At 46.3% G+C, this 26,382-nt stretch overlaps 1 protein-coding gene across 12 annotated transcripts in view; it reads right to left on the bottom strand.

Annotated features, from left to right (window-relative positions):
- The window catches only part of Ppp2r5c (protein phosphatase 2 regulatory subunit B'gamma), a 142,753-nt gene that overhangs the window by 17,603 nt on the left and 98,768 nt on the right, over positions 1 to 26,382 (bottom strand). For all 12 annotated transcript variants that reach the window (XM_076551394.1, XM_076551388.1, XM_076551390.1 and 9 more), the window contains 7 exons: positions 18,078 to 18,188; positions 16,636 to 16,728; positions 16,427 to 16,557; positions 11,396 to 11,455; positions 9,690 to 9,798; positions 6,886 to 6,939; positions 2,407 to 2,577 (listed from right to left, as the gene is read on the bottom strand). In XM_076551394.1, the coding sequence (XP_076407509.1) occupies positions 2,407 to 2,577; positions 6,886 to 6,939; positions 9,690 to 9,798; positions 11,396 to 11,455; positions 16,427 to 16,557; positions 16,636 to 16,728; positions 18,078 to 18,188 (729 nt within the window). The remainder of the gene's footprint in view (positions 1 to 2,406; positions 2,578 to 6,885; positions 6,940 to 9,689; positions 9,799 to 11,395; positions 11,456 to 16,426; positions 16,558 to 16,635; positions 16,729 to 18,077; positions 18,189 to 26,382) is intronic.

The following is a 26,382-nucleotide window of genomic DNA, read 5'->3' as shown; positions in this document are numbered from 1 at the left end:
GGCCAACCTGCTGCCAACACCACCTTTTCTTTTTCACCTTTTTTTTTTTTTTTTTTTTTTGAGACAGGGTCTGTGGTGTTGCCCTGGCTAGCCTGGGGCTTGCTATGTAGCCCAGGGTGGCCTTGAACTCATAGAGATTATAGAGAATATTTATCTATCCATAAAAAGTTTTAGATATAATATTTCAAGACTGTACATTAGAAAACAGAAGCTAGGGTGCTCAAATCATATATTTTGTTTTAGTTTTCAACATCATTTTTCCCCCCTTGAGAAACAGTAGCCAGATTGGCCTGGAACTTGTGATCCTCCTGCCTGAGTTCAGGGATTAACTACTGCACTCAGTTGTTTTAAATGACTTCTGGCAGTTTGATTAAAGAGAACTTTCAGCTTACGTCTCTCTGGCATGCTTCCAACAATGTCCCTCCCCTGGCTCAGTGACAGCCATGCACACTCAGTCCTTTCGCGTGTTCTTCCCAGTTCAACAGTACCGCCACTGTACCAATGAGGCACGGTGTTCCATTTCAGATTTCCTCAATGCTGGCCCTTGATAGGGATGTACAACTTCACTCTGTCCTGTCTGCTCATCCTCAGAGTCTGCTTGTACCAACGTACCCACATGTCCTTTTGACTTACCTCTTTAAGAAGTACGTAATTTATTTATCTTGTGTGAATGTGTACTGTGTGTGTGATGGGGTGGAGGCCAGAGGACAACGTTGGGGAGTTGGTTCTCTTTTCACCATGTAGATCCCAGGTATCCAACTCCGACGGCCAGGCTTGGCAGCAGGCACCTTTATCTGCTGAGCCATTTTGCTGGCCCCTTTCTATTTTTCCTAACAATGTGGAGTCTAGAGCTGATTGACTCCAAAGAAGTCTCCTTTACAGCCAACATCTCCCTGCTTTAAGTGCAGGACAACCTCCACCAAGAGAAGCTACCAATTTTTCTGTGTGTGAAAAACTGCATAGAAAAAACATCTAAATATTAAGAAAGAGCTAGCCACGTGTTTCTGGAAGATTCTAGAATGTACTTGGTGCTGATCTGGGTCTATCAATTTAGCAAAATGGTCAGTGGTTTCTGGGAGAAGTATTACCTCCCTATGTAGAGAGATTCCAATTAAACTCTACACCTGCTGCCTCCAACACCTCTTATAAACTAGGTTTCCAGACGGCTAGGCATTTTTCTGTCTCTGGGCAGGTTCAGGTTTCCAAACACTCCTGGTGTCTCTCCGTGTCTTCTGGGGTTCTGACACCTGTACCCCGGCTGGTGTCCTGAGGCAGGGATAGGGAGATCCAGACAGTTTTCTCACTGGTGCTGCTCTGTGAAAACTGCACTCCTTAAGCTTCAGAAACAGAATTCTCCTGTTCTAGTTCTAATGTAAAATGCCTGTGGATGTCTAAAGTAACAGCAGCTTAGCCGTGTGCAACAGGAAACCCTGGACTAGAGGTTCCTTTTCAGCAGATGCAAACCTGGCCCTTCTGCACCTCGGCTGGTGGCTGCCATGCTCCCTGAGCAGAGGCATCAGCTTTCTTGTCTGGTTTTGCTGGTCCCAATGACTCCTTCCTAGCTCGGGAAAGGCTCTGCGTGGAAGGTCCTCCATGTGGAGAAAATCCAGAACCCCTGGAGTCTCTTGGGACTGCGAGTCCCTTCACGTGGTGCTGGGTGCTCAGCTGCATGGAGGCTAAGCGGTCACAGCTTCCTGAGGGCCAAGGTTCTGCTGATCTTTACATCTTTATCATGCTTGCCATGAACACACCATACACATCAGCTGGAAGGGGAGGACAGCCAAGGCGGCTGGGAGAACTCAAGAGCAGAAAGTGAGTGACGGACACTGGCCTCCCAGACAGGACTGTGGTAGTAAGAAAAATCAGAACACTCATTTTTAAAAGAATAAGGAGATATAAAGTTACGTGTCGGAAAGGAAGCACTTATTAAGGGAGACTTTCAGAGTTAAAAGTTGTTAGTGTTGAGTTATTCACTGGCTTTGGTAACTCAATGATAATAAACAGGGCCCTATGAACCTGGCAGCACATCACACCTGAACTCAGAGCTGAATTAGAGACAATGATGCCAGCATGTCTCCTGAGAACCATGGTTTCAGTGAGGAGAACGGGAGCTGGAATTGAAACTACACAGAACTAAAGTTTATTTTATTTTTGGGTACAGGATCTCTTTATAGCCCAGGCTGATCTCAACTTGTAGCAATTCTCCTGCCTTAGCTTCCCAAGTATTGGTATCACAGGAATGAGTGTCCCTACCTGGCTAAAATTTAAGCATCTAATTTTGAAGTACATGTCAAGTAAAAAACTGAATTTCACCCTTGGATCACAGCAGACCCAGAGAACCAGCAGCTGCACACTGAGAACGTCATTTCAACAGGGGCTCCCGACCCGCCGCCCAAACCTGCATACCTGGAAGTGAGGGCTGGAAACACATTTGGCTAACTGTCGAAAGAGAGGCTCCATGATCTTCACAAATTCTGATGGTTCAATTACATCTAAAATTTCTTCTAATTCATTTAAGAACATTACTTCTTTTGGACTGTGAGTCTTTGGCCAGTATTTGAGAAGTGCCATTACCACCTATAAAACAACAACAGCAAACCAAGTGATGCCAATACCTCAGAGGAAGATGTCTGTGCTTCCTTAGATGTCCCTCTGCAAAGCAACACAAGAGACGATGCTGAGAATCAGCACTAGTGCGCTTTCCTCTCATCAACAGTCTAGTTTTACACACTTCACTACCAGCTTAATGCGGCCCATTCCCTCTACCAGTGGAGACAATACAGACTGTTTTCTAGTGTGGAAACAGCCAGTTCTGACACTGTTAACAACATTCATATGTATGCATAATCCACTTCTCAAGTTAACTGACCATGTGTGTGTATGTACACACACACACACACACACACACACACACACACACACACACACACACACACAAAACCTTTGTTACAACACATCCGAAGGGTGCTGTCAGTGAGGCACATGTAATCTTGTATTCACTGTGGGTGCTGGACCTGAGCTGGGTCACAATGCTCTGTGTGACCCCAGATCTTGAGAACGAGTGCGGGGAGAGTGCTTGGTCAGGAGGAAGCACATGGCAGCCATGGCCCTGATTGGGAGCCCAATGCTATGAGGTCACAGTGCTTTCCTAGTCTGGCTACTGCACACTCCTCTTTCCGCCTAGGTCAGACAGCTGTAGAGAGTGTCTGCTGGGCAACTTTAAAAAAAGAAAAAAATCCCTTCTATATATACTTTCAAGATGTCTTACCAGATTATACCAGCAGAAACTGGTTTGAGTCAAGGAAGACTAACTATCTAGTTTTAGAGTTTCGATATCTTAGTTCTAAAAAGTACAATGAGTACCAGCAGGTACACTGTCATAAGGACACATGTGCACACACACTGTGCACACACACCCCTGCACATGCAACTGAACAAGTATAACTTGTCCTTCTGAAGCAGCTGTAAGGCCTCTTCTGTGAGGCAGGATGAAAGATGAAAACTAAAGAGACATGGGAAAGGAAACCCTCTTCCTAGGATCTAGTTTGAATTTCCTATTGGCTGAGGAGTCAAGAAATCTCAACACAACTTACAAAACCAAGGCTGTGCAGAGAACACCCCTTCTCCTAGTGACTTCAAACATGGATGCTAACAACAGGGTGTGCTTACTTGGGAGTCAGGGTGGTGTGGCCCGGATTTGATGGAGTCAGTGCTCCCCTTTAGTACCCCAGTCTAAACAATGCCCTTCATGAAATCCACCCTCCGGTTTCATTTATAAAAGAGAATTCCTTTTCATCACACTGATTCCATGTGTTGCTGTCAGAAGAAAGCCTGCAGGAACTGCACCTCTCCTTTCATCATTCGGGCCCCAGGAACCCAACCCAGGTTGTCAGTCTTAGCATCACACACTTTATCCACTGAGCTGCCTTGATGACCCACAAAGAGAAAGTCTTTCAGATAAGAGAAATAAGCAAATAGTTCATCCTGCTGAAACTGTAATTTTTAAACTGTGTGTGTGTGTGTGTATTTACTGAGACAGGGTTTCTGAGACAGGGTTTCTCTGGGGGCCCTGGCTGTCCTGGAACTCAGAGATCTGACTGCCTCCGCCTCCTGAATTCTGGGAACAAAGGTGTGTGCCACCACCATCTGGCATGTCAGTGGTTTTGAAGGTCACGTAGGAGCTGCACAGCACCACCAATTTGGACTGATTTGCTGGAAAAGCCACAATTTCTGACTCACACTGGACTTCTCCTGATCTTTGGGGTCTCATATCTGTGAACAGCGCCCAGTCTTCTGGCATGCTAAGGCTAGACAACAGCAGCTTGAGGCTGTGGTTCATGGTCTAGTCCCTTTGCGGGGGTGGGGAAGCAAGCCCGGGGCCCTGCTTTGAGTCCTGGGGACTCTGTCCTGGTAAAAGAGCAGGCTGCCAAGTAGTGGCTGCCAAGACACGTGGGACATTCCATTAGCAGAAGGAGACAGGCAGGTGAAAGCAGACACAGTTGTGTAAAATCTCCCATGAGCCTCTATCCTGGCAACAAAGTAAATAGTAAATATGTCTAATGTGCCCAGGACACTTTGGAGTACATGAAAAATATCAATTACAGGGTCAGCAAATGCCCTTTATAGACTGCAGCCTTTGAAGTGGAACACTGTGATAGGCAATTTCCACTGTCAGCTTGACTGGATTAAGGAACACCTAAGGCATTAATGAGGCACCTGAGGGTTCGTCCCTTTGGGCTTTTCCAGAAGACTAACTGGAGGGAAGACCTGCCTGTGTGTTGGTAGCACCACTGCAGGGGCTTGATTCCTAGACTGAGTAACAATTGAGAGAGGAGGAAGGCAGCTGGGGTCTGGCCTTCCCCGTTTCCTGCCTCCTGACTGTCTGGATCAAGAAGTCTAAGCTATGTGCTCCGGCGGCCAGCTCTGCTGTGCTCTCAAACCATGAGTCAGACTCCGTCTTCCCATAAGTCATTTCTCCTCAGGAGTTTGACTGCAGAAACTGACATGACTTGTATTTAAAGCAGTTCCACACGGCAAGGCAGCATGGTAGGTCTGTGTGTGCTGAGTGTACATGCTCCTTTCCAGTTCACACCTGCATCTTAACAAGTGTTCACTGCTCAGTCAGACACAATGGTTTACATGTTCAGAAAATGTGAATTTCAAAGGAAGAATTTAGCAGCTGAATGCTTTACATATACTGAAAATGAGCTCTTCTTTCTGTAGCTGGACAGTAATGTCCTATCATCATCACCTTTCAACAGGAACTATCGAACCACAGCTTGGGATGGAGCCACCACACCGAGTGTGTGGGAGTTGTGGCTTGTCTGTGCAGGGTCCTGCCTCTCTGGCAGCTGATGTTTATGTGAGACAGCATCCTGGCTGTCTCTCGCCTCCTGAAGTTAAGCTCACCGTCACAAAGCTGCCAATCTGTTACTACGGTGCATTAGTAGGATGGAAACTTTGCAACTGTCACCTGAGAGTATGTTCTGCTCAGACGGACGAGGACACAGTCCATCTGGGCTAAATCAGCCTGGAGTCAGGCTGGGACAGAGTCCAGAAGGGAGAGGTGCTTTGGGTGGGAGAAGCCTGTGGCAAATGTGGATTAACACTTGGTGTGTTCTTTAGTTACCACAGAGTATTAGAAACACACAAAAGGAAAAATCATGAGAGAAAACAGTGTACCTTTTCTATGTCTTTGATTTCTTACTATAAAAGGGGCAGCGAGAGCAGGTAGAATTCCTTTCCTTTTAAAAAGAAATTATTAGTGTGTGTGTGTGTGTGTGTGTGTGTGGTGAAGATACCCGTGTGATCATGCAAGTGTGCTCCTGCATGTGAATTCCTGCAGAGGCAGGGAAGAGGGTGTCTGGCCCCTGCAGCTGGAGTTACAGGCAGTTGTGAGCCACCGTCTGGGTGCTGGGGACCCTGAAAGAGCAACAAGCACTCTTGACTGCCGAGCTCTCTCAGCTCCTCTTTCCCTTCTCTGAAATAGGGTCTTACTAGACAGCTGAGGCTGACCCCAAACTCATGGTAATCTACCTACCTCAGCCTCCTGAACCACCATGTCTGGCTTGAACAGTACACCTTAAATGGATGAACTGCAGGGCTATGAATGTATCTTAGGTTATTTTTAAACAGTGAATTCAAATGCTTATTTTGGCTGACACCTGACAGGATAGATCTTGTTAACCTTGACTACATTTTTAACTGATTTTCAGTGGATGTTCTAGGAATTAAATTTAAAAAAAAAATTAATGAAGATAGCTGAGTGGTAGTAGTGCACTCCTTTAATCTCAGCACTCAGGAGGCAGAGGCAGGCAGATCTCTGAGTTCAAGATCAGCCTGGTCTACAAAGCAAGTTCCAGGACAGCCAGGGCTACATATCACAGTGAAACCCTGTCTTGAAAAACCAAAAGAATAGAATAAAATAAAATTTAAAAAAATTAATAAAGATAAAATACCAATCAGAAATCCACATCCAAAGTCAGCAGCCTAGCCTTCATTTACTACTCAGTGATTGTAAAATAGTAACACTAACTTAAAAAAACTTCCAGAGCAAAAAGAACCCTCTTGAGCACAAGTGACTTATACTCTCGCTGCAACGCCTGTGACTGAGTCCCGACACATGCTGTCAAACGTGGAGGTCTGCTGGGCCCAGGCTGGTGGTCACAGCCACTCAGGTGCCGTGCTCCAAGAACTGGCGACAGGTACGAGACAAGGTGGCAAGCTTGTTACACAAAACCATCATTGCAGTCAAGGAACTTGCAGCCAAACGACCACACTCAAACCTCCAAGCCAGGAGTGAGATCGGCCTCCATCAGCATCGCTGCTGAAGAGGACAAAGGCATGGTGGCTGCTCACCAATCAGGGCCCAGGGAGAGCACTTACTGGTTCAGTGAGGGTGCTGTCCTTCTCCAAAAACTGCACAACACAGTACGCCAGCTGAAAGGGATGGGGGAGAGAGCGTCAGCAAGTCACTCCAGCAAGGAAACGCCCTTCTAGAACAACCACTAAACACCATCCTGGGGGAAATGGCTGCATGTGGCTGAAATGCTGCCCACGACCGCCATGACTGCCACCCACAATGCTCTGAGAGGTACTTCAGGGAAGCACCTTTGGGGCTGATGAGCAGTGGATAATTCTTTCCTCATCAATCTGTGACAGATTTCATAGCTATGCCCAGGCCCAAGAACCATAAATACCAGGGGACATCTTTCAGACAAACACCACCAACAAATCAACCAAGTGAAATGAGGGATGTGTGTGTGAGTGTGGTGTGTGTGTATGATGTGTCTGAGGGTGTGTCTGTGGCATTTTTGAAGATTAGAATGGAGTAACTGGAAAGTCTTTAATTCAGCAATCTATCAGACATTTCTGAATTATTCTTTATTTTCCCTTTGAGATAGTTTTTTTTTAATTTAATATTTTTATTTTATAATTAGCTTAATTTCATATATCAGCCACGGATTCCCCTGTCCTCCCTCCTCCCACCCCCCAGCCCTCCCCCGAAATCCACCCCCCAGCCCTCCCCCGAAATCCACCCCCCATTCCCACCTCCTCCAAGGCAAGGTCTCCCCTGGTGAGTCAGCCTAGCCTGGTAGATTCAGCCTAGGCTGGTCCAGTCTCCTCCTCCCTACACCAAGGCTAAGCAAAGTGTCCCAGCATAGGCCCTAGGCCCCAAAAAGCCAGCCCATGCACCAAGGACAGGTCCCGGTCCCACTGTCTGGGGGCCTCCCAAACAGTTCGAGCTAATCAACTGTCTCACTTATCCAGAGGGCCTGGTCCAGTTCCATGGGGGCTCCTCATAGTTCATAGTTCATGCGTTTCTACTAGTTTGGCTATTTGTCCCTGTGCTTTTTCCAATCATGGTCTCAATATCTCTCGCTCATACAATCCCTCCTCTCTCTTGAGATAGTTTTTATATGTAGCCCAAAGTTGCTGCAAGCCTCCTGCCTGAGTCTCAGAGTGCTGAGATTATAGGTGTGCACCACCATGGCCAGCGTCTTTATTATTTTTGTTCAACAATGAGTATGATAAGCCCATTGGACCCGTTGCCATGCGTTACCAATCAGAAAACAAGTGGATATTTCCTAGGAAGCTAATGCCATTGAAATCAATGAAAGAATGTCCTTTTTATAATGTATCCCATGCCACCCACTTCCAAGAAGCTCTGGGGAATGGAATCTCCATTTTATTTTTAATTTTTCGACAAGGTCGTTTTATATACAGCCCAGGCTGGCCTCAAACTCATGATTTTCCTGCCTCAGCTTCCTGAGTGCTGAGATTATAGTTATGAGCTGTAAGTTTTGATAAGAATTGTCGGGTTTTGTTTCCTTGCAGTGTTAGGAACAGAACCTAAGGCCTTGCACTGACAAGCAAGTACTCTCTCCTACTACACCCACAGCCCTCCCATGTGCTCTTCTTCTTCCTCCCCCGGTGGTGGACATGTGTGTGTGTGTGGGGGGGGGGGTGGTAAATTTTTTTTTATAAAATACTTTGTTTATGTATATGGGTAACTGTGCACCATGGGCATGCAGTGTCTACAGCAGCCAGAAAAGGATCCACTGGGACAGATGGTTGTGAGCTGCCTTGTGGGTGCTGGGAAACAAACCCGGGCCTCTGGAAGGACAGCCAGTGCTCTTAACTGCCGAGCCAATCCTCCCCCGTCCCGGGTCCATGTGTTCTTAACACATAATGGCATCCTGTTGTGTGTCCAGCCTTGTGGCAGCCAAGAGTAAAGAACTACGGGCTGTAACTGATAGAGTGGCCACCTCTTGAGACTCAGCATAGCTCAAACTCTGCCTATTGGAAAGCAGACCCAAATACAGACAGACAGGAACTAGTTAGGAGCCAGCCACTGAGGTTCCAGCACAGCTACAGTCAAGATTCCTGTGGTTTAAACAGTCCAGTTTGTACAAGCTGTCATAGACCATGCCACCGGCTATGGCCATCTGGCTTGTCTTTAAGGCATTAGGTTTAGATCACACTGTAAGAAGCTCGCTCGCTCTCTCGCTCTCTCTCTCTCTCTCTCTCTCTCTCTCTCTCTCTCTCTCTCTCTCTCTCTCTCTCTCTCTCTCTCTCTCTCTAGTTTTGGTGTCTGTCCTGGATCTCACTTTGTAGACCAGGCTGGCCTCGAACTCACAGAGATCCGCCTGGCTCTGCCTCCTGATTGCTGGGATTAAAGGTGTGTGCTGCCACCGCCCAGCTTCTTTCTTTTTTGTAAGCATAAATATGTGTGATGTTTGTGTATGTTCGAGGCTACAAACATACATGTGTATGAATGCATGTGGAGGCCAGAAGTTGACAGCACATGTTTTTCTCAATTTTTTTCACCTTGTACCATTAAGGCAATGTTTCTTTCACTGAACCAGGAGCTAGCTACACTGGCTAGTCTGGAATCCTACTTCTACCTTCCGAGGTTGGGAACACAGGCAGACTACCACATCTTATCTGCCATTTATGGGAGTTCCGGGGATCTCAACATTGGTCCTCACACTTGATGGCAAGAGTTTATACAACTAAGCCATCTCTCACTCCTCTCCCAAATTTCTTAGAAAGGACTCCCTCTTTACCCTGTCTTTGAAACACCACCAGTAATCTATTTTCACTGCAGTACAGTGATATGGGAAAGGAACCACGTCCACAAATGATTGGACCACTGCAGGTGTGCAGTTGTGCTCAGCTGGCCTTACCTGGGGATGGTAGACACTCAGGGATTTCACTTTGTGCAAGGGCAGCAACACCTTTAACAGGAAAATCTTGTGCTCTTCCTTCAGTGGTAAGGCAAATCCATTAATTATACTGTGAAAAGAGAATTCAGCTTGAGTATTTACACATTCCAGATTACAGTCAGATATCTTGTTCTTTCAGCTTTTGTTTTCAGCATGAAAAGCCAATGGGCAAATATTTATTTCAGAATAAAGAGGATATTGATAGGAGCAACAACTACAACAAAAAGGCCTTCCAGGCGCACAACCATTTTTATCTTTTTTTGTATTGGGGCATAAGTCACGCACAGGGGGAAGAAAACAGCAGGGGACTGAACGGCCCCAGGTCTTCCCACCAGCACTTTCCTTTAAGACTTCTACATTCCTGGGGGTAATTCTAGATCATTATCCTCGTGTGACCTGGAGTGTCCCCCAACCCCAGTGTGCAGACTGGGTGTTCTTCATTCTATAGGAAAGGCATGCCACCTTCAAACTGAACATTAACTGGCTTATCTACGTGGTTTCAAGATCAGGCAAAGTGAACAAATGCTTCTCAGAGCTAGAGAGTCAGAACAATAACGGTAACTTGGTCCTCCGGGGGTCCTGCTCCCACTGTACCCATCGAGGGTGGCGAGCACATCTGCAGGGGGATTCCTGGGTGAACGCTGTGTTGGCGGAAGGGTTGAAAAGTCAATGTGGTAAGATTTACACTTGACACAGTTCACACCACTCCTGACACATGGCAGAGGGCAACACCAGGAGCAAACAGCTTCCTTCCCAGTTCACAGAAGGAGCTTGCCCAAGGTCATGGGACTGGGAAGAAGCACCTCTAGCCATGTTGTGAGGGACAGACCATCCTAGGTCCAGCCACTTTTTCAAATCACATCTAATGCAGCAACTTGAGAGGGACCAGATCCACCAGACAACAGTTTCTGTGTGTGTGTGTGTGTGTGTGTGTGTGTGTGTGTGTGTGTGTGTGTGTGTGTGTGTTGGGGGAGGCACACAAAGACAACAGGCTAAGAGCCTGTAGGGAACCACCAGATTCTCTTATATACTGGGTGTCTTCACTTTGGAGAAACTCAGAACTTTAAGCTGCTAATAACAGACATGGATTCTCTTGGAGGCACTGGACAGAGCATTCTCCAGGCTGACCTACCTCTCAGCTCCAAGGAAATCTACTGGGAAACAGTGGATCAGGGAATCTTATATTACATCTATAGGCCATTTAAAAAAATATGTAAAAACTTTACTCAGTTTAAGATGATAAAAAATTGAATTATAATATACATATGAAAAGGCAACAGGTTGAAGCAATTTAAAATATTAGCATTCACTCAGTACCTCACATATATAATCTATTCTTCAAATAAGCTTATAATATCAACTTCTTCTGTAACTATTTTTAACACTACTTGAGGGAAAAAAATTGAAATTCCATAGTTTCCATAGTAATGGATAGAGGTGTGTGAAGAGGGCCGTTCCTATGGAGCCACAAAGATGGAAGTGAGTTGTTGTTTGCTCGCTCTGATCTGAGTTCACCAACCTTCCTTCTCCTTACGTGAAACTCTATTTCCGTTCTTTCGGGACCTGGCTTACACTGCTGTGCTCTGGAAAGGGTCAACGTCAACAAGCTAGATCATTCTGGTGAGAGCTGTAGCTGCAGCCTCACACTGGCAGCGACAGGAACTTACCTTCCCAGTATTTCCAGTAATTCTGCTATGCCGTTGTGATGCTCTGTCTCATAAATAAACCTGGAACATACAACGGATCATCAGTGCTGGACCCCGAGTAAAAGCTGCAAACACTACAGCAACCTGAACAAGTAACAAAGGCTGCAGGAGGAGCCCAGGAGCTGGCAGCTCCCCACTGCCACCGCCCCCTTTCAGGGATATGTTTCAGAGCCCGCAAAGCCCCGAAAGCCTGCAATGGAATACCTGAAGGGCAGATAGCCTGTGTAGCTCAAGTTTCTTCCAATATTTTATTCTGAAAATTTTCAAGTACCCAGGGAAGTTGAAGAAATTCCACTGCCAACACCTATGTTTTAACAGCGAGTTTAGCCGTGGCCGTTCGCACTGCTGTCTGCCTGGTGTTTACATCCTAGCCTGCTGTCCTATCCTGCTAATCACCTTGTTTCTTTGCAGCTTTTCAACATACCTCCAGTCTCTAGCACACTCTCTGCCACGACAAGAAGCTCCTCTCTGAACCCCCGTTTGCCCTCCTCCCCATCAATACCGTCCCTGCTTCCTCAACACCAGCTCCAAGTGCAGTTCATTCTCTACCTCTGAGCATTCTGTCCATCACAGCTGACACGGGCTCCTAAGGGAGCTCTGGAAATATGCACTCCATTCTCTGTTCCAGCTTGTCTCCCTCCAGACAGGGACAAGGACTTCCAGTGAATGTGTTTCTGGTACTAGGACCCAGCCTGGCATCTGTGTACTGCTTAAACACGTCTGGTGAGTGAACTGGGGATAAGAATAGGGAACAGGGGAATGTCCACCCCAGAGGAGTCCCATGGAAACTGAACCCCAGCTACTTGGCTGTTGGTGGTCTATAGCAGCAGGGCAGTGCATTTAGGACGTGTGACGGTGGAAGCGGCCCCTGTCCATCAGAGGGAGCACCTCCCTCAGAAGCTGCTTAGTGAAGTTTCTGGGCCAAATTTCAGTGTCCTGAGACAAACTGACTAGACACCTTAAGGTACAGAAGAAGTAGGTCTCTAGACTTTCAGAAGTCTGAGGAACAGGTATAGACATTTCTGTATTCTCAAAGGGCCAGGCCTCCCTGATGGCTCCTACTCATACTAAGCCCCAAGGAAGGTACTGACAGACCCATCGAGGTGGGGGCATGCAGAGGGGAGAAAACAGAGTGTCTGTGACTCCAGGTGAGACAGGATGGTAGGCTAGACAGCATGCGGGCAGGCTCCAAGGCCACTGGCAGCCAGACACAGAAACCTAAAGACATGCTTGGTTGTAGTGTGAAAGTCAGAGGACTGGCCATGGTTATCAGAATGTGTGTCACATTCTGTCGCTTCCCGCTATCCTCTTCCTCCCCTGCCCCAGAGGACAGAGCTGACACATCAGTCTGCCGGTGCCAGTGCAGAAAAGCAGTCTCTTCTTGCTTCCCGGGTTTTACCTAGTTACGAATCTGTAGCTGGTGCAGCAGCACCCTTGCACACAGCTCACAGTGAGTGACCCTTGGCCTTGCTGCTCAGCCTTCCTGCATGTTATGGGAGAATGGTGGTCCATGTAAGCCAGGTAGCTTTCCACATTAGTATCATTTTATGAGAGCCTCTTACTTCTAAGCACCTTTAGCTGACTGTAAGAGAGAGAAAAGGGGACTAGTTTCCAGAGGAGACTGTCTGGGAAGCCGAGCAGACATCAGAGCAAGCTGGAGTGATCTTCACTCTATAGCAAGAACCCAGACTGATCTGAACCAGGCCGGAACTGCTGCTCATAGCACTCTCCCACTGGATGTGTCCTGCACCTTGGACAGAGAGGTGGGATCTACTTCCCTTCCTGTGGAGCTGAACTGCCCTGTGGCTCACCTTGACAATACAAAGGGTGGAAGGAAGTGGCACTAATTTGGGGCTAATCCTGTGAGGAGACTGGCAGCTTCTCCTGACTCCTATAGAGGCAGCTAGTGTTGGTAATAGGTTATACTGGAACCGGAAGAGGAAGCTGGAAGAGGCAGCTCATGTCTGTAATTCCAGCACTGGGAAGGCGGAAGCAGGAGTATTAGTGTCAGTTCAAGGTCAGTTCAGGCTACAAGAAATAAAATAAAATCAATCACAAGGCTCTAAGCATGACCAGAGAGGCCGTGTGCACAGAGATGCACAGCAGCAAGAAGCCACCCGGGACATGGCTGTGCATGACACCATGGGCAGCACAGCAGTTCTGCAGAGCTCAGGTCAAGGACAGAACTGAGAGGGGTAACAGGTGGTGATTTAAGTCACGGCACTGGGTGGAGCCGCAAGAGAAGGCCTGGCTGCTCCGCTGGCTGCTCCGCCGGCCTGGCTCGCCTCCAGTGCACCCTTGCTAACGCCAGCACTGGGTCACCGTTTGCTTACAATAATAAACCGACTTACTGAGAACTTACAAGTAGGATCTTAGCTTTTGGTAAGTTGAACCAAATTGTTTAAAACTGAATTTTCTTACAAGATACAGGTGCAAACTAAGACCCCTTACCCGGAATGCTCCAGACCAGCAGTTTACAATTTCAGAGATCATTAAGAATCACATCTGCATATGTATGAGATATATCTTGGGATGTGACTCAAGCTGAAAATCCAATTACTCTATTCAATTACTCTTTACACAGAGCTGGAGGATAATGCTATATAACATTTCTAGGTTGGAGACAGGCTCTCTTTATGGTGTCCAAGTTGGTAAGTAAGTAACTGTTAGGCTCAAATGATCCGTCCGCCTCAACCTCCTGCGTAGCTGAGACTGCAGGCATGAGCCACCATACCTGGTTATTCCTGCATTTTAACTATGACCTGTCACACAAGTCAAGTGTGGAATTTCCCTTTGGCATCATGTTAGTGCTCAAAATACTCATTTTTTTTTCTTTTTTGGTTTTTTGAGATGGCTCAGCTGTTAAAAGCAAGGCTCACAACTAAAAATATTCTAATTTTTAAGTGTGCAGATTTCTGGGTTGGGATGTTGAATAAGCACAGTACTGTACTTCCAGGATCTGGGAAAGTGTGAGCTTTCTGACTCTCTGCACATGATATGACGAGAAAAGATCCAAGCCAATTGGGGACTCTAAGTAATATGCTTGCTTCTGAGCACATCTACACAGACAAGTATAGAAAAGACGACCTAAGGGAGGGAGCACAAAATGCCATACTGTAGCCCTTGCCCTTGGGGAGAACTGAACTGAATCATGTGATGCATTCTGAATAAGCATCGGAGCACCCCAGTAATCAAGGTAAGCTCTCTACGGCAGGAGGCATGTCCACTTCACACTGCAGGTGTTTAACAGATTTGGGGTTCGGCTGTCTGATCAGAACCACTAGTCCTGCAGAAACAAAACACTACAGCCAAAGCCTGAGTTTCAGGGCTAAGAGTCTGGAATTTAAGTTGTACCCATTCTGTGTAGAGAATGACATCAGCTAAGGAATGAATGATCTTGTGAGGAAGCAGAGCACCAAGAAGTGAAAAACAGGAGCTGAATATGTAGGAGCTGACATCATTCCCTGACTACAGTCAGCAAGTCAGGGCTGGGCTGGGCTCTATTACAGAAACATTATGTATTATTATAAGGAACCTGGAAGGGGCTCAAAGGGAAGCCACATGGTGAGGGCCCCAACATCACAATGTGCCATCAGGCACAGGATTCAACTACAGGGATACACCAGGCTTGGAAGGACCGAGAGGGCCACACAGGCTGCTTGGTCTCACTGTCTCAGCTCCCCTTTCTTGGCCACTTTCAGTCACTGTGCGGAAGGAAGGACCAGGCAGGCATAAGCAGGCCCTTGCCCCACAGCTAGATTGTTTAAAACTTCTTGTTTTATATCAGATGGGTATCACAGTGTTTCCAACACTGCTAAGCTTTGTTAGTTTTAGGCTTCCCTAGAATCAGATCTCTGAGAGCACGGAGTCGACCCAAGAAGCCAACAATTACAAGATAACCTCGGTAAGCTTTCCAGGTACTAGTAAGAAAGAGCTACAAAGTAGGCTGGGCATAGTGACACACACCCTGCACCCCAGCAGAAGCAGGAGGACATAGGTCAGCCAGTGATAGGCTAGCCAGGGCTACATAGTGAGACCATCGCATAGAAGAGCAACAGAGACTCTTCTACCAGTACCCACTGTGTGTCACTGTGGGACGCACACAAAGCTGGCGCCACTGAAGCTGCTCCTAGGGAGGAGGGACCCTGTCAACTCAGGGGGACTTCAGCCTGGGATGACACATGGCTGCCCAGCTTGGGAGTGGGCAGAACCTGGAAGCACAGAGGTAGCCCGGGAAGCTGCACATTAACCAGAGAGCAGCAGTGGTGTGAACCATGTGAATGCAGCCCTGACTCATCTGGACCTCGAGGCAGATGAGGCTGCCTGAGCTGTGGCAATCTTTCTGCCTCAGTCTCCTAAGCCCTGGGATTCTAGGCGTGTACCTTCATGCTCACTTGCGATACCAGACCTTAAGACTCATGAGGCGTGGTCAAAGATGAGACAAGGGTGGGGAGAAAACATCAGGGGTCATAGCAAACAATCCACTTGAAGGGTTCTGGTGTGTCCTTTCTGAGCTAGAGGCCGACAGACAGCACAGGTCTGGGAGTACATAGAAAAGCTGTCCTGCTCTGTCTGCCACCAGGGCTCTCCCCTCTCTCTCTCTGCTTGGCTGGCCCTCAAACTGCTCACCTAATTCACAGATCTTCCCAGGCAAAGGCTGACTACTTCCTTCCCCCCTCCTTCCTGTCTTCCTGTGACTGAGCAGGAACAGTAAGGTAACAAGCAGGTGAATGGGACACAGTCAATTCACTCACACTCAGGGCAACTGGACAATTCTATAGGAACTCAAGCAAGGGTGGTGTATGTGGTAAGGCGTTGGAGAGCAGAAGCAAGAGCAGACTACAAGAAGTGAGCAGTCAAAACTGCATCAGGAAAGAGTGGGCAAGGTACCCAGTGTGGTGGTGTGTGTGTGTGTGTGGGGGGGGGTCACTTGCACATGGCTCAATTCCCCTCCTCTGTCTTTGATGTGATAGCAACCACATGGGGACTTACCTATAAAATATATTATTTATCTGTTTCCTGATGTAAGCACGCAGACCTAAGAACTTCCCGTAGATTCTGTGAAGGGTAGTTTTTAGAAAATCTCTCTCCCGAGGATCCTCGCTGTCAAAGAGCTCTAGAAGCTTTAAGAAAAACAGCACTTAGTGACAATGACCATTTTGTACTCAAGGCTGCTAAGGAACACCTAGGTGGAAACTTACCTGTAATACAAACTTCTGATCAATATATTTCTTTGCTATATTGGGCTGGAAATCTGGAGACTCTAAAAATCTTAAGAAAAATTCATAAACAAGCTAGGAGAAAAAAAAACAATGTGTCAAATAACATGGTACTTCATAAATGGATTAAGAACACCTCAAATTCAATCTTAATTTTGCTTGAAAATATTAGACTTAAAAACACACATGCAAAATTAATGCTGAATTGTGTGGCTTAGCATAATTCTAACTGCAGACCGAATTCTTTCATTTAGTGAGAACCACAGACTATCTCTTAAATGGTACACAGTGCTTTCCATGGTGCTCAGTTGCTACACCTGGGACCATGATCAAGCTTGGGGGTGAGATCTGCAGTTTGCCATCTACATGTATCATGGAGTTCTAAGCAGACAAGAACTTAAGGATTGCCTGGGAGAGGAACACAAAAACACAGACACTGAACCACAACCACTGTGGTTCCCTTTGTAAATAAACACAGCATAGTTGGCTGGACAGCGTGGATGGTCTGTCATTAGCTGTGTGGAAGTCAGATGCCTGGAGGGCAGAACATCTGGCTCCTCTCTTCTTTTTTCCCCTCCTCACCAAGGACATACATAAATGCTCTGCTTGTGTTGGCCTTATAACCAGTCAACCTGGCATCTTACAGGTATGTTGGGGAGTATCATCTGTCAGCAAGGAGCCTGGGATGTACAGGGGCATAGGTTAAACCCAGGCACTGAAAACTGGAAGTACATCTGGGAACGCTCTAAGTCTGTGCTAGCTGACTTTATGTCAACTTGACACAAGCTGCAGTCATCTAGGAGGAGGGAACCTTGATTGAGAAAATGCGTTCATAAGACTGGGCTGTACACAAGCCTATAGAGCATTTTCTTAATCAGTGATTGATGAGGAAGAGCCCAGCCCACTGTGGGTGGTCCTGGGTGCTATAAGAAAGCAGGCTGAGCAAGCCACGATGAGCAAACCAGTAAGCAGCACCCCTCCATGGCTTCTGCATCAGCTCCTGCCTCCAGGTTCCTGCCCTGTTTTGATGTCCTTTGATGATCAAGTGATATGGAAGCCAGATAAACCCTTTCCTCCCCAAATTGCTTTGGTCATGGTGTTTCATCACAACAACAGCAACTCTAACTAAGACAAAACCCAAATTCAATGTTGTTAGTAAAGCTAGTATCATCACTGAGGACAGAGAAATAAGTCTCCATTTCTGTAGCTTGTGTAAAGTGTTTTCATAAAATCAATCAATCAATCAATCAATCAATCAATTAACCAACCAACCAATCAATCAATCAATCTTTCTTTTCTTCCCCTCCCTGCTCTGCTAAAAAGAAATCCCTTTAGATCAGAAGCCCATTGGTCTAAAGAGAGGCCCTGGGTCACCACCCACATGGCATACGCCATCCTATCTGGGCTGGTGCCAAGTCCAGTACCTGCAGATGAGGCCAGGCTGCTTCTAACGTTGGTTCATCTTCTTCTGGGTCAAATTCTGCTCCCGTAGGATTGGAGGAGGGTGGCAAGGTTCGAAACATGTTAACTGCAAACTAAAATCCACATGTTCTATGATCACAACCAGGATACTTAATTATTACCAAGAACATTCCAAGAAACACTACACAATCCTAGGGATAGATGCTTCCCATTCTAAGCTGTTCTTTTTTCTTAAAATTCAGAAGAAGTGTGGGTCTCCAGAGAAGACAGGATCAGAGCTGCAGCTCAAAACAGACCTTTCTGGGCATGGGACCACCAACTGACTGCTATAAGTCACTCTGACTCTCACCTGTCAAACTGTCAAGAGACAGCTGACCCCAGCAGATGCTAAGAGGTGAGTGCTGACAGGAGACTGTTAATCCAGTGAGTGGGCAAGCAAAAAGCCAGAAAAGGACAAGATGACAAAGACCACAGAAAAGACTAAAGAAGCAGGAAAACCGAGAAAACAGCAAAGGCTATATATCGTACAGGGTCGGGCCCGTAACCACCATAGGAACACAAGGCAGATGAGTGACTTCTGGGGCAGCTGGAGATCACTTCTGAGACAGGACTGCTCTCTGGCACAGGGATGAGCTGATGGAGGGGAGTGTGTCTAGGGGCTGGCTGAGCAGAGCTCTTGGTCTGTCTGGACCTGCACAAAACATGTGACTGGCCAGTGATATAAACAGCAAACTCGAGTTTTCCTAAGTCATTGACTTGTAAGGTTTTTTTTTGCATTAATTTTAAATATGACCTATTATCTTATAACAACTATGAGTCCATCAAATGCCAGTTAAGAAGTCTTGGGATCTAGTAACTGGCTTATAGGTGATCAAGAAGTCTTTGTCCCATCAGGAGGTAGAGGCAGGCAGATCTCTGTGAGTTCAGGGCCAGCCTGTTCTACAGAGTAGTTCCAAGGCAGCCAGAGTTGTTACACAGAGAAACCCTGTCTTGGGGAGAAAAAAAAAAGTCCTCGTCCCACATCGTCAAAACCACAAATCCAAATATCTGACATAAATGCAAATGCCAGCTCTAGGACAACCTCCCGGGAGGAGGCCTGGTCTAGTCAGGCAAACCAACACTGGGTACTTCTCTGTTTTCCCTTCTTTTTCTTTGTAAAGATTTATTTTCATCTTACGTGTTTGAATATTTGGCCTGTGTCTCTGTTATGTGTACTGTGTGCACACCTGGTGCCTGTGGAAGCCAGAAGAGGTGCTGGTTGCCCTAGAACTGAAGTTACAGATGGTTGCAAGCCATTGTGTGGGTGCTGGGAACTGAACACAGATCCTCTGCAAGAATAGCCATTGCTTCTAACAGCTGAGCAATCTCTCAATTCTCCTTTTTGTTTTGTTTGAGACCTCAAGATGTAGCCCAGGATAGTTTCAAGATCAAAATCCTTCTGGCTTGGCCTCCTGGGAGTCAGGATTTTAGGAATATGTCAGCACCAGCAGCTCCCTCTTCTTTCTTTACTGTCACGAATACCTAGCCTGCAAGCCGGGCATTTCTTACGATGTCACCAGCCACAAAAGCTAGGAGTGCAGTTTCTATGAAGAATGACATGAAGGTAAAGGGGCAGTAAAGGAACGCAAGAAAGGAAAAAATGGCTGGAAACCCAGAAACATGTAAACTGTGAGAGGAAGAAAAGTCTAGGTGTTGAACTCCAGCACCCGTATGAATTATGAGTGTCGATTTCTGGCTTCTGGGGATTGGAGCCTTCTACGATTTGGGGAATGTGCACAGGGCCCTGTGAGGCCCCCAAACAATGGATGATAAGCAGACATGCAGGATGTTTCTCAGCAGATGGGGATCAGGACAGGTAGAGTTTCCTGAGGTAATATACTGTTGAAGCTCAAGGATGAGATAAACAATGGGATGAGCCTAGTCGCACACAGCCTGTGCAGGCCACCAGTTCTTCCCAAGGTCTGCCCAACAGTGATAGAACTGACCCTGTCACCACCAGCCAACTCCCTGGGCTCCCAGGCCGTGAATGTGTTGGGAGAAGAAAGTTAGAATTGAGTCCTTTGCCCGGACTGACTGTCCTCTTTCTCCTCAGATGGAGAGGAGCTAAGGGGCCTTCAAAAATGGAAGACTGGCACTTTGCTCTCTGGTAGGTACAAGCTGCAGGCTCAGGCAGGTGCCAGCTCAGGAGCAGGGTAGGGTACGTGGATACCCAGTAGGGTCAGCAAAGGCAAAGCAAGCTGGGGAAGGAAGATCTCGTGATGCTGAACACTGTCGCACAGGCATGGACACACCACATAGGAAGGAACAACAGCCTGGTGGCGGCTAGAGGCAGTGACGGAGCAAACAAGCAACTGGTCACCTGCTCAGAGAGTGAGAGGGGCCCCATGATAAGCCCTTCACAGGTTATCCCCAGGAAAAGGTACAGATGCAACCCAGACGAGAGCTTCAAGTCAGATCGCTCTGCAACCAAAGATGACACAAGCCACGCAACCTGCTCCACGAGTACTTAGGAGCAGAACTGGGTGACGTCATGGACCATGGTGAAAGGCAACAGCTAAAGAGGGAAAAGGCAGCTTCTCCTGTTGGGCTCTGTCTTCCAAGGAGTTCTCCCATAAGAAAACCGGGCTCCTGGAGCTCCCAGCCACTTTCTTTTTTTTTTTTTTTCCCAAGACAGGGTTTCTCTGTGCAGTTCTGTGCCTTTCCTGGAACTCGATTTGTAGACCAGGCTGGCCTCAAACTCACAGAGATCCACCCGCCTGCCTCTGCCTCCCGAGTGCTGGGACTAAAGGTGTGTGCCACCACCGCCCGGCCCCCAGCCGCTTTCTTACTGCACCATGGTACACTGACAGCTCCTCCTCAGAAAAGGTCAACAGAACTCCGATGCTTAGTGGGGGAAGGGACAGAGGCAAACGCACAGTGTGACACCACAAATGATACTTGGGGTTCTAATCTGGCAGTATTTATTTATTTATTTTGGTTTTTCAAGACAGGGTTTCTCGGTGTAACTAATCTGGCAGCATTTATTTATTTATTTATTTATTTATTTATTTATTTATTTATTTATTTATTTATTTATTTATTTATTTATTTATTTATTTAGGTTTTTCAAGACAGGGTTTCTCTGTGTAACAGCCCTGGCTGTCCTGGAACTTGCTCTGTAGACCAGGCTGACCTGGAACTCAAAGATCCGCCTGCCTCTGCCTCCCGAGTGCTGGGATTAAAGGCCTGCGCCACCACTGCCCAGCAGCACTTTTTAATATAAAAACTTGAGGAGCTAAATTTGCGAAAGGACACAGGTTGAGAAAAGCAGTGGTGCTGACGTCACCTCCACGCTACTGAGACCTGTGTTGTTCCGAGCAATGGAACCAGGGCAGAGAAGCTCCAGCAGCATCATCTACGGCAGGGACGGAGGACCAGAAGCCTGAGGTACTGTGTAGTCTGCCAGCGTGTCATGATCTTGTAAATGGAATGTATATATTCAGAGTACACATGGAAACACAGACACATGACAGGACTGGGTCACATGGGAGGGCAGCACAGCACCATGGAACAGCACCTCTCTGTGCTTATCTAGAATCAAGACAGTAATGGACATTCTGCCTGTGCCAGCTCTGAAAAGGGCAAACCCTTTCTTCAAACCAGGCTGCTCTGAGGGTCACACAATGTCTGCAGAAGCATTCTGGCAGTTCCAACTGTTCGGCACGTCCCAAAGTCTTTCCTGTAGACATTAAGAGCAGGCTTGCACATGTGCGTGTTTGTGTATGTGACCCACAAAGCTCCACCTGGCCATGACAGGGGCTGACGGCAATGTAAGAAAGTACCCATCACTCCCATTTTCTCTCAGTCAGCCCTGTAGCTCTTTCTCAAACTGTCTTATCCTCTGATTTAAATATAAGTCAAAATAGTTATGAAATAATTTTAAAAGAAGAGGTTTTTTTTTTTTGTTTTGTTTTTTGTTTTTCAAGACAGGGTTTCTCTGTCCTGGAACTCACTCTACAGACCAGGCTGGCCTCAAACTCACAGAGGTCCATCTGCCTATGTCTCCCGAGTGCTGGGACTAAAGGTGTGAGCCATCACCACCCAGCTAAAAGAATATCCTTATAGTTCAGCAGCCCTATGAAGCCTTTCTCTATCTGTATTAGTCATTACCAATTGGTAGATTAATGAACACTTAGCTGTGATGTGAAGCAACAGTCCCAAACAGAACAATGATTCTCATTCCAGAGACACAGTTTTCATTTCTCAGCTCTTTGGTTTTTGTTTTTAACTACCAAGAGCTCCTGCTTCCTCAGTCTTAGTGAACATGATTTCTATTGGGAAGGCCAAAGGCCAAAAGATGGTTCCTTCTAAACACTTTTCCTCCCATAGATGGCCATGGAATGTGAGGCTCTGTAAGTCAAACTTCTGTCATTTGTCTGTATGTGACATACCTGTACAACAGGCCCAGACTGACATCACAGCAGGGCCACAGACACAAAGACCAAAATAAGAAACTAAGAGCAGCAATGTCAGCAACTAGAAACTGAACAGATGGAAAGATGTTATAAACACAGACATGAAGACATACAGCACTCAGAGTTACTGATCTGGTGCCTTCATAGAGAAAGTACAGAAACTGGTCAAGGCTTCACCAATACCTGCAGCATGGTGGAACCTTCCTCCCGAGGCAATGATGACCTACAGGGAACCCAGGGAGCAATTTACAAACTGAATGTGATCTCTCTTGAGTGACATCAGGTGTCTTCTCAGTCACTCTCCACCTTATTGTTTGAGACTATCTCTCACTGAACCTGGAGCTCTCAGACTTGGGTATACTGGTCAGTGAGCACCCAGGATCCACATACTGCCCCAGTACAGGGATTATGGATGCATGCTGTTGTGTTGGGCTTCTCGTGGATGCTGAGGATCAGAACTCAGGTCCTCATGATTGCATGGCAGGACTTTACCTACGGAGCTACTTCCCCAGTTCTGAATGCAATCTTAAACGTAAGTGAACAAAATCTTTGATAATGGTGAACTTAGCCCTTGGTAGACCCTCAGGAAAAGCATGAGTCACCTTTCTAACTGCACTAATTACCTGAAAACCATTAGCTCTCAGCTGCAACGCAATCATGGTCCTAACTGTGTCCCTAACTGTAGGCTCCTCCATGATGCTTTCTCTGGAACGTTATCTCAAACACACCTGGATGGTGGGGAAGTGCCAGGCTGAGGGCTTTTGTTCCTCTGCCTGACCCTGCAGCACTGTAGTAATTCTCCAGGGGAGCCAGGCAGAGCCTTCTTTTGCATGTCTCAATCTCACCTCCTTCTCCACAACCACAGCTGCTTTCAAACAAGGCAGTTTCCCTCCAAGTAGATGCCTGCATGTGGTATTTAAAAATCTACACTTAAAATTCTTACATTTGAATAGTTTTTCATTTTTACAGTCCATTCAAATATGATTGAATGTCACTTATCTGAAATGCTTCATATCAGAGTTGCTTGCATTCGTCTTCCAAACTGTGGAGTTTGTGTGTGTTTGTGTGTGTGTGTGTGTGTGTGTGTGTGTGTGTGTGTGTGTATGAATATATATATGAGCTATTCTGGGGTGGGATACAGGTTTAAACACAAAATTCATGTTTAATATGTACACTAAACATATAACCTGGAGGTAAGTTAAAAAATATTTTCCCCATTAAATGTACTTAATTTACACAACATTTTTAGTGGGTAAGGTCAAGTGTAAAAGTTTCTACTGTGGCCGGGCGGTGGTGGCGCACGCCTTTAATCCCAGCACTCGGGAGGCAGAGCCAGGAGGATCTCTGTGAGTTCGAGGCCAGCCTGGGCTACCAAGTGAGTTCCAGGAAAGGTGCAAAGCTACACAAGAGAAACCCTGTCTCGAAAAACCAAAAAACCAAAAAAAAAAAAAAAAAAAAAGTTTCTACTGTGGTATTATGTTGATGCTCAAAAATTTAGCATTTGGAGGATTTTTGAGTTTGTGTTTTCAGCTTTGGGATGTTTATTCCATATGTTCTATTTTTTTAAAGTAAGATTTACTTATTTAAGTGTACATGGAAGAGCCTGGATGTTATGTACTGCATACCAGTGTGCCCTGTGCCTGTGGAGGCTGGAAGAGGGCACTGGTTCTCCAGGATCTGCAGTTACAGATAGCTGTGAGCCTCCTGGTGGTGGTGGTAAGTGACCTGGGTCCTCTGTAAGAGCAGTGAGTGCTCTTTTTTTTTTTTTTTTTTTTTTTTTTTTTTTTTTTTTTTTTTTTTTTTTTTAACGAGACAGGGTTCTCTGTGTAGTTTTGGTGCCTGTCCTGGATCTTGCTCTGTAGCCCAGGCTGGCCTTGAACTCACAGAGATCCGCCTGGCTCTGCCTCCTGAGTGCTGGGATTAAAGGCGTGCGCTGCCACCGCATGGCCGCAGTGAGTGCTCTTAACCATCACTCCAGACACTCAACTTGTATGTTCTAAAGTAATGACTGAAAATATTAGGGAAATAAAAATTTACACAATCTTTATAGATTATTAAATAAAGAGAATGTAGTTGCAAAATTCTAACAACTGTTTTTCTAACAATTCTGAGCTTTCTTTTTTCTTTTTTTGGTTTTTCAAGAAGGGGTTTTTCTGTGTAATAGTCCTGGCTATCCTTGGACTTGATCTGTAGATCAGGCTGGCCTCAAACTCACAGAGATCCGCCTGGCTCTGCCTCCCGAGTGCTGAGATTAAAGTTGTGCACCACCACTGCTGAGTATTTTAGACCTATTGTACAACTAAATGTGCAACCCTATCTTACTTCTGATAAGAATGAAACAGGACACTCTTTTTAGTGTATGAGTTTATTTAACCTTTTTTAGTTTAAGAGTAGAAAATTCATACATGACAAGTAATAATTCTTTTTTTTTTTTTTTAAAGATTTATTTATTATGTATACAGAAGAAGGCGCCAGATCTCATTACAGATGGTTGTGAGCCACCACGTGGTTGCTGGGAATTGAACTCAGGACCTCTAGAAGAACAGTTGGTCCTCTTAACCTCTGAGCCATCTCTCCAGCCCAAGTAATAATTCTTAAGTCAGTTCAATTAATGTAAGTTTAAAGATAACAGTGGAAGGGCTGGGCTGTAGCTCAGTTGGCAGAGTGCTTGCCTGGAGAGCATGGAAGCCTGGGTTCCACCCCAGCAGATCATACAACAGACATGGTAATACATGCTTGTCATCCTAGGCATGTGGAAGGTGGAAGCAGGAAGGTCATATATTCAGGGCTATTCTTGGCTATGTAGCCAGCCTGGGCTACAAGAGACCCTGTTTCAAACAAAACAAACCAGAAAACCAAACCAAACCAAGTGTTTGCTGAGTATGTAACTGCTTGGAGGACATCTGTCATGCACAGGCCCTAGGTTCCATTCCCAGCACCACAAGAAAGCAAAGCAGAAAAACAGCGGATCAAGAAATGTGCCTTAAGTTACTTACCATGGGCCAAACGTTAGTTTTAAGTAGATTCTGAATGTTGTACTCCCAGAAGTTCTATGCTCGAGAACTTCACCACACAAAAAGCTGGAAGTCTGGTCTAGTGAGTGGTTACACCTGGATTCTACCTCAGCATTCTAACACATTTGCCTTGCCTTGCAGACCGACGTTTTTATTGGGATAAAATGTGAAGGACTTAGGAGGGCTTCAGAATATTCAATTAACAGACTCTACCTCCCACACAGTGTAGAGAAGTGAAAAGGCACCATCCAGAGCCTTCGACTCCCCAGTCACTGCCATGCCATCCCCTAGACCCCAGCTGATGCACAAGGGCACAGAACCATCACTTTATGCAACTGCCTCAATCCTACATCCTTGTGCTTACTGCTGGGTCCGCTGGGGACATAGCTAAGTGTAATAAGGGATGGGGTTTACTTTACTGTCCCAAAGACCAAAGTACTAGGTATTCTGATTCTAGGAGATGGGAGCAGACGAGGAGCCCTATAATTGCCACCAGGTCACTGCCAGGCTGCTGAGTACAGAAAAGAACCCAAGTGGAGTTCAGCGGTTAGGGCAGGGCAGGGACAGAGGAGGGAGCTGCCCAGAGTTCTGCAACTAGAAAAGGTCCCGTCATCGATTAGCACAATATCACAAAGGAATGTGATGTGAGAAAACTACCAGAGTCCATGAAAACACACAAGAGGATTAGAGAGAGCCCAGTACAGTTGGTTCTTTACCTGTGGGTTCTATGTCCTTGGATTCAGTCAACCAAGGCTCAAAAATATTTCCCAATAAAATGCTGTGTCTCTGCCCAACATGTAGGCTTCTTTTTAAAGCCATGATCTAAACAATACAGTGTA

This window comes from Peromyscus maniculatus, chromosome 14 (genome assembly GCF_049852395.1).
Source record: "Peromyscus maniculatus bairdii isolate BWxNUB_F1_BW_parent chromosome 14, HU_Pman_BW_mat_3.1, whole genome shotgun sequence".
NCBI lineage: Eukaryota > Metazoa > Chordata > Mammalia > Rodentia > Cricetidae > Peromyscus > Peromyscus maniculatus.
Note: the sequence above shows the minus strand (reverse complement) of the source record. Positions and strands in the feature narration are given on the sequence as shown.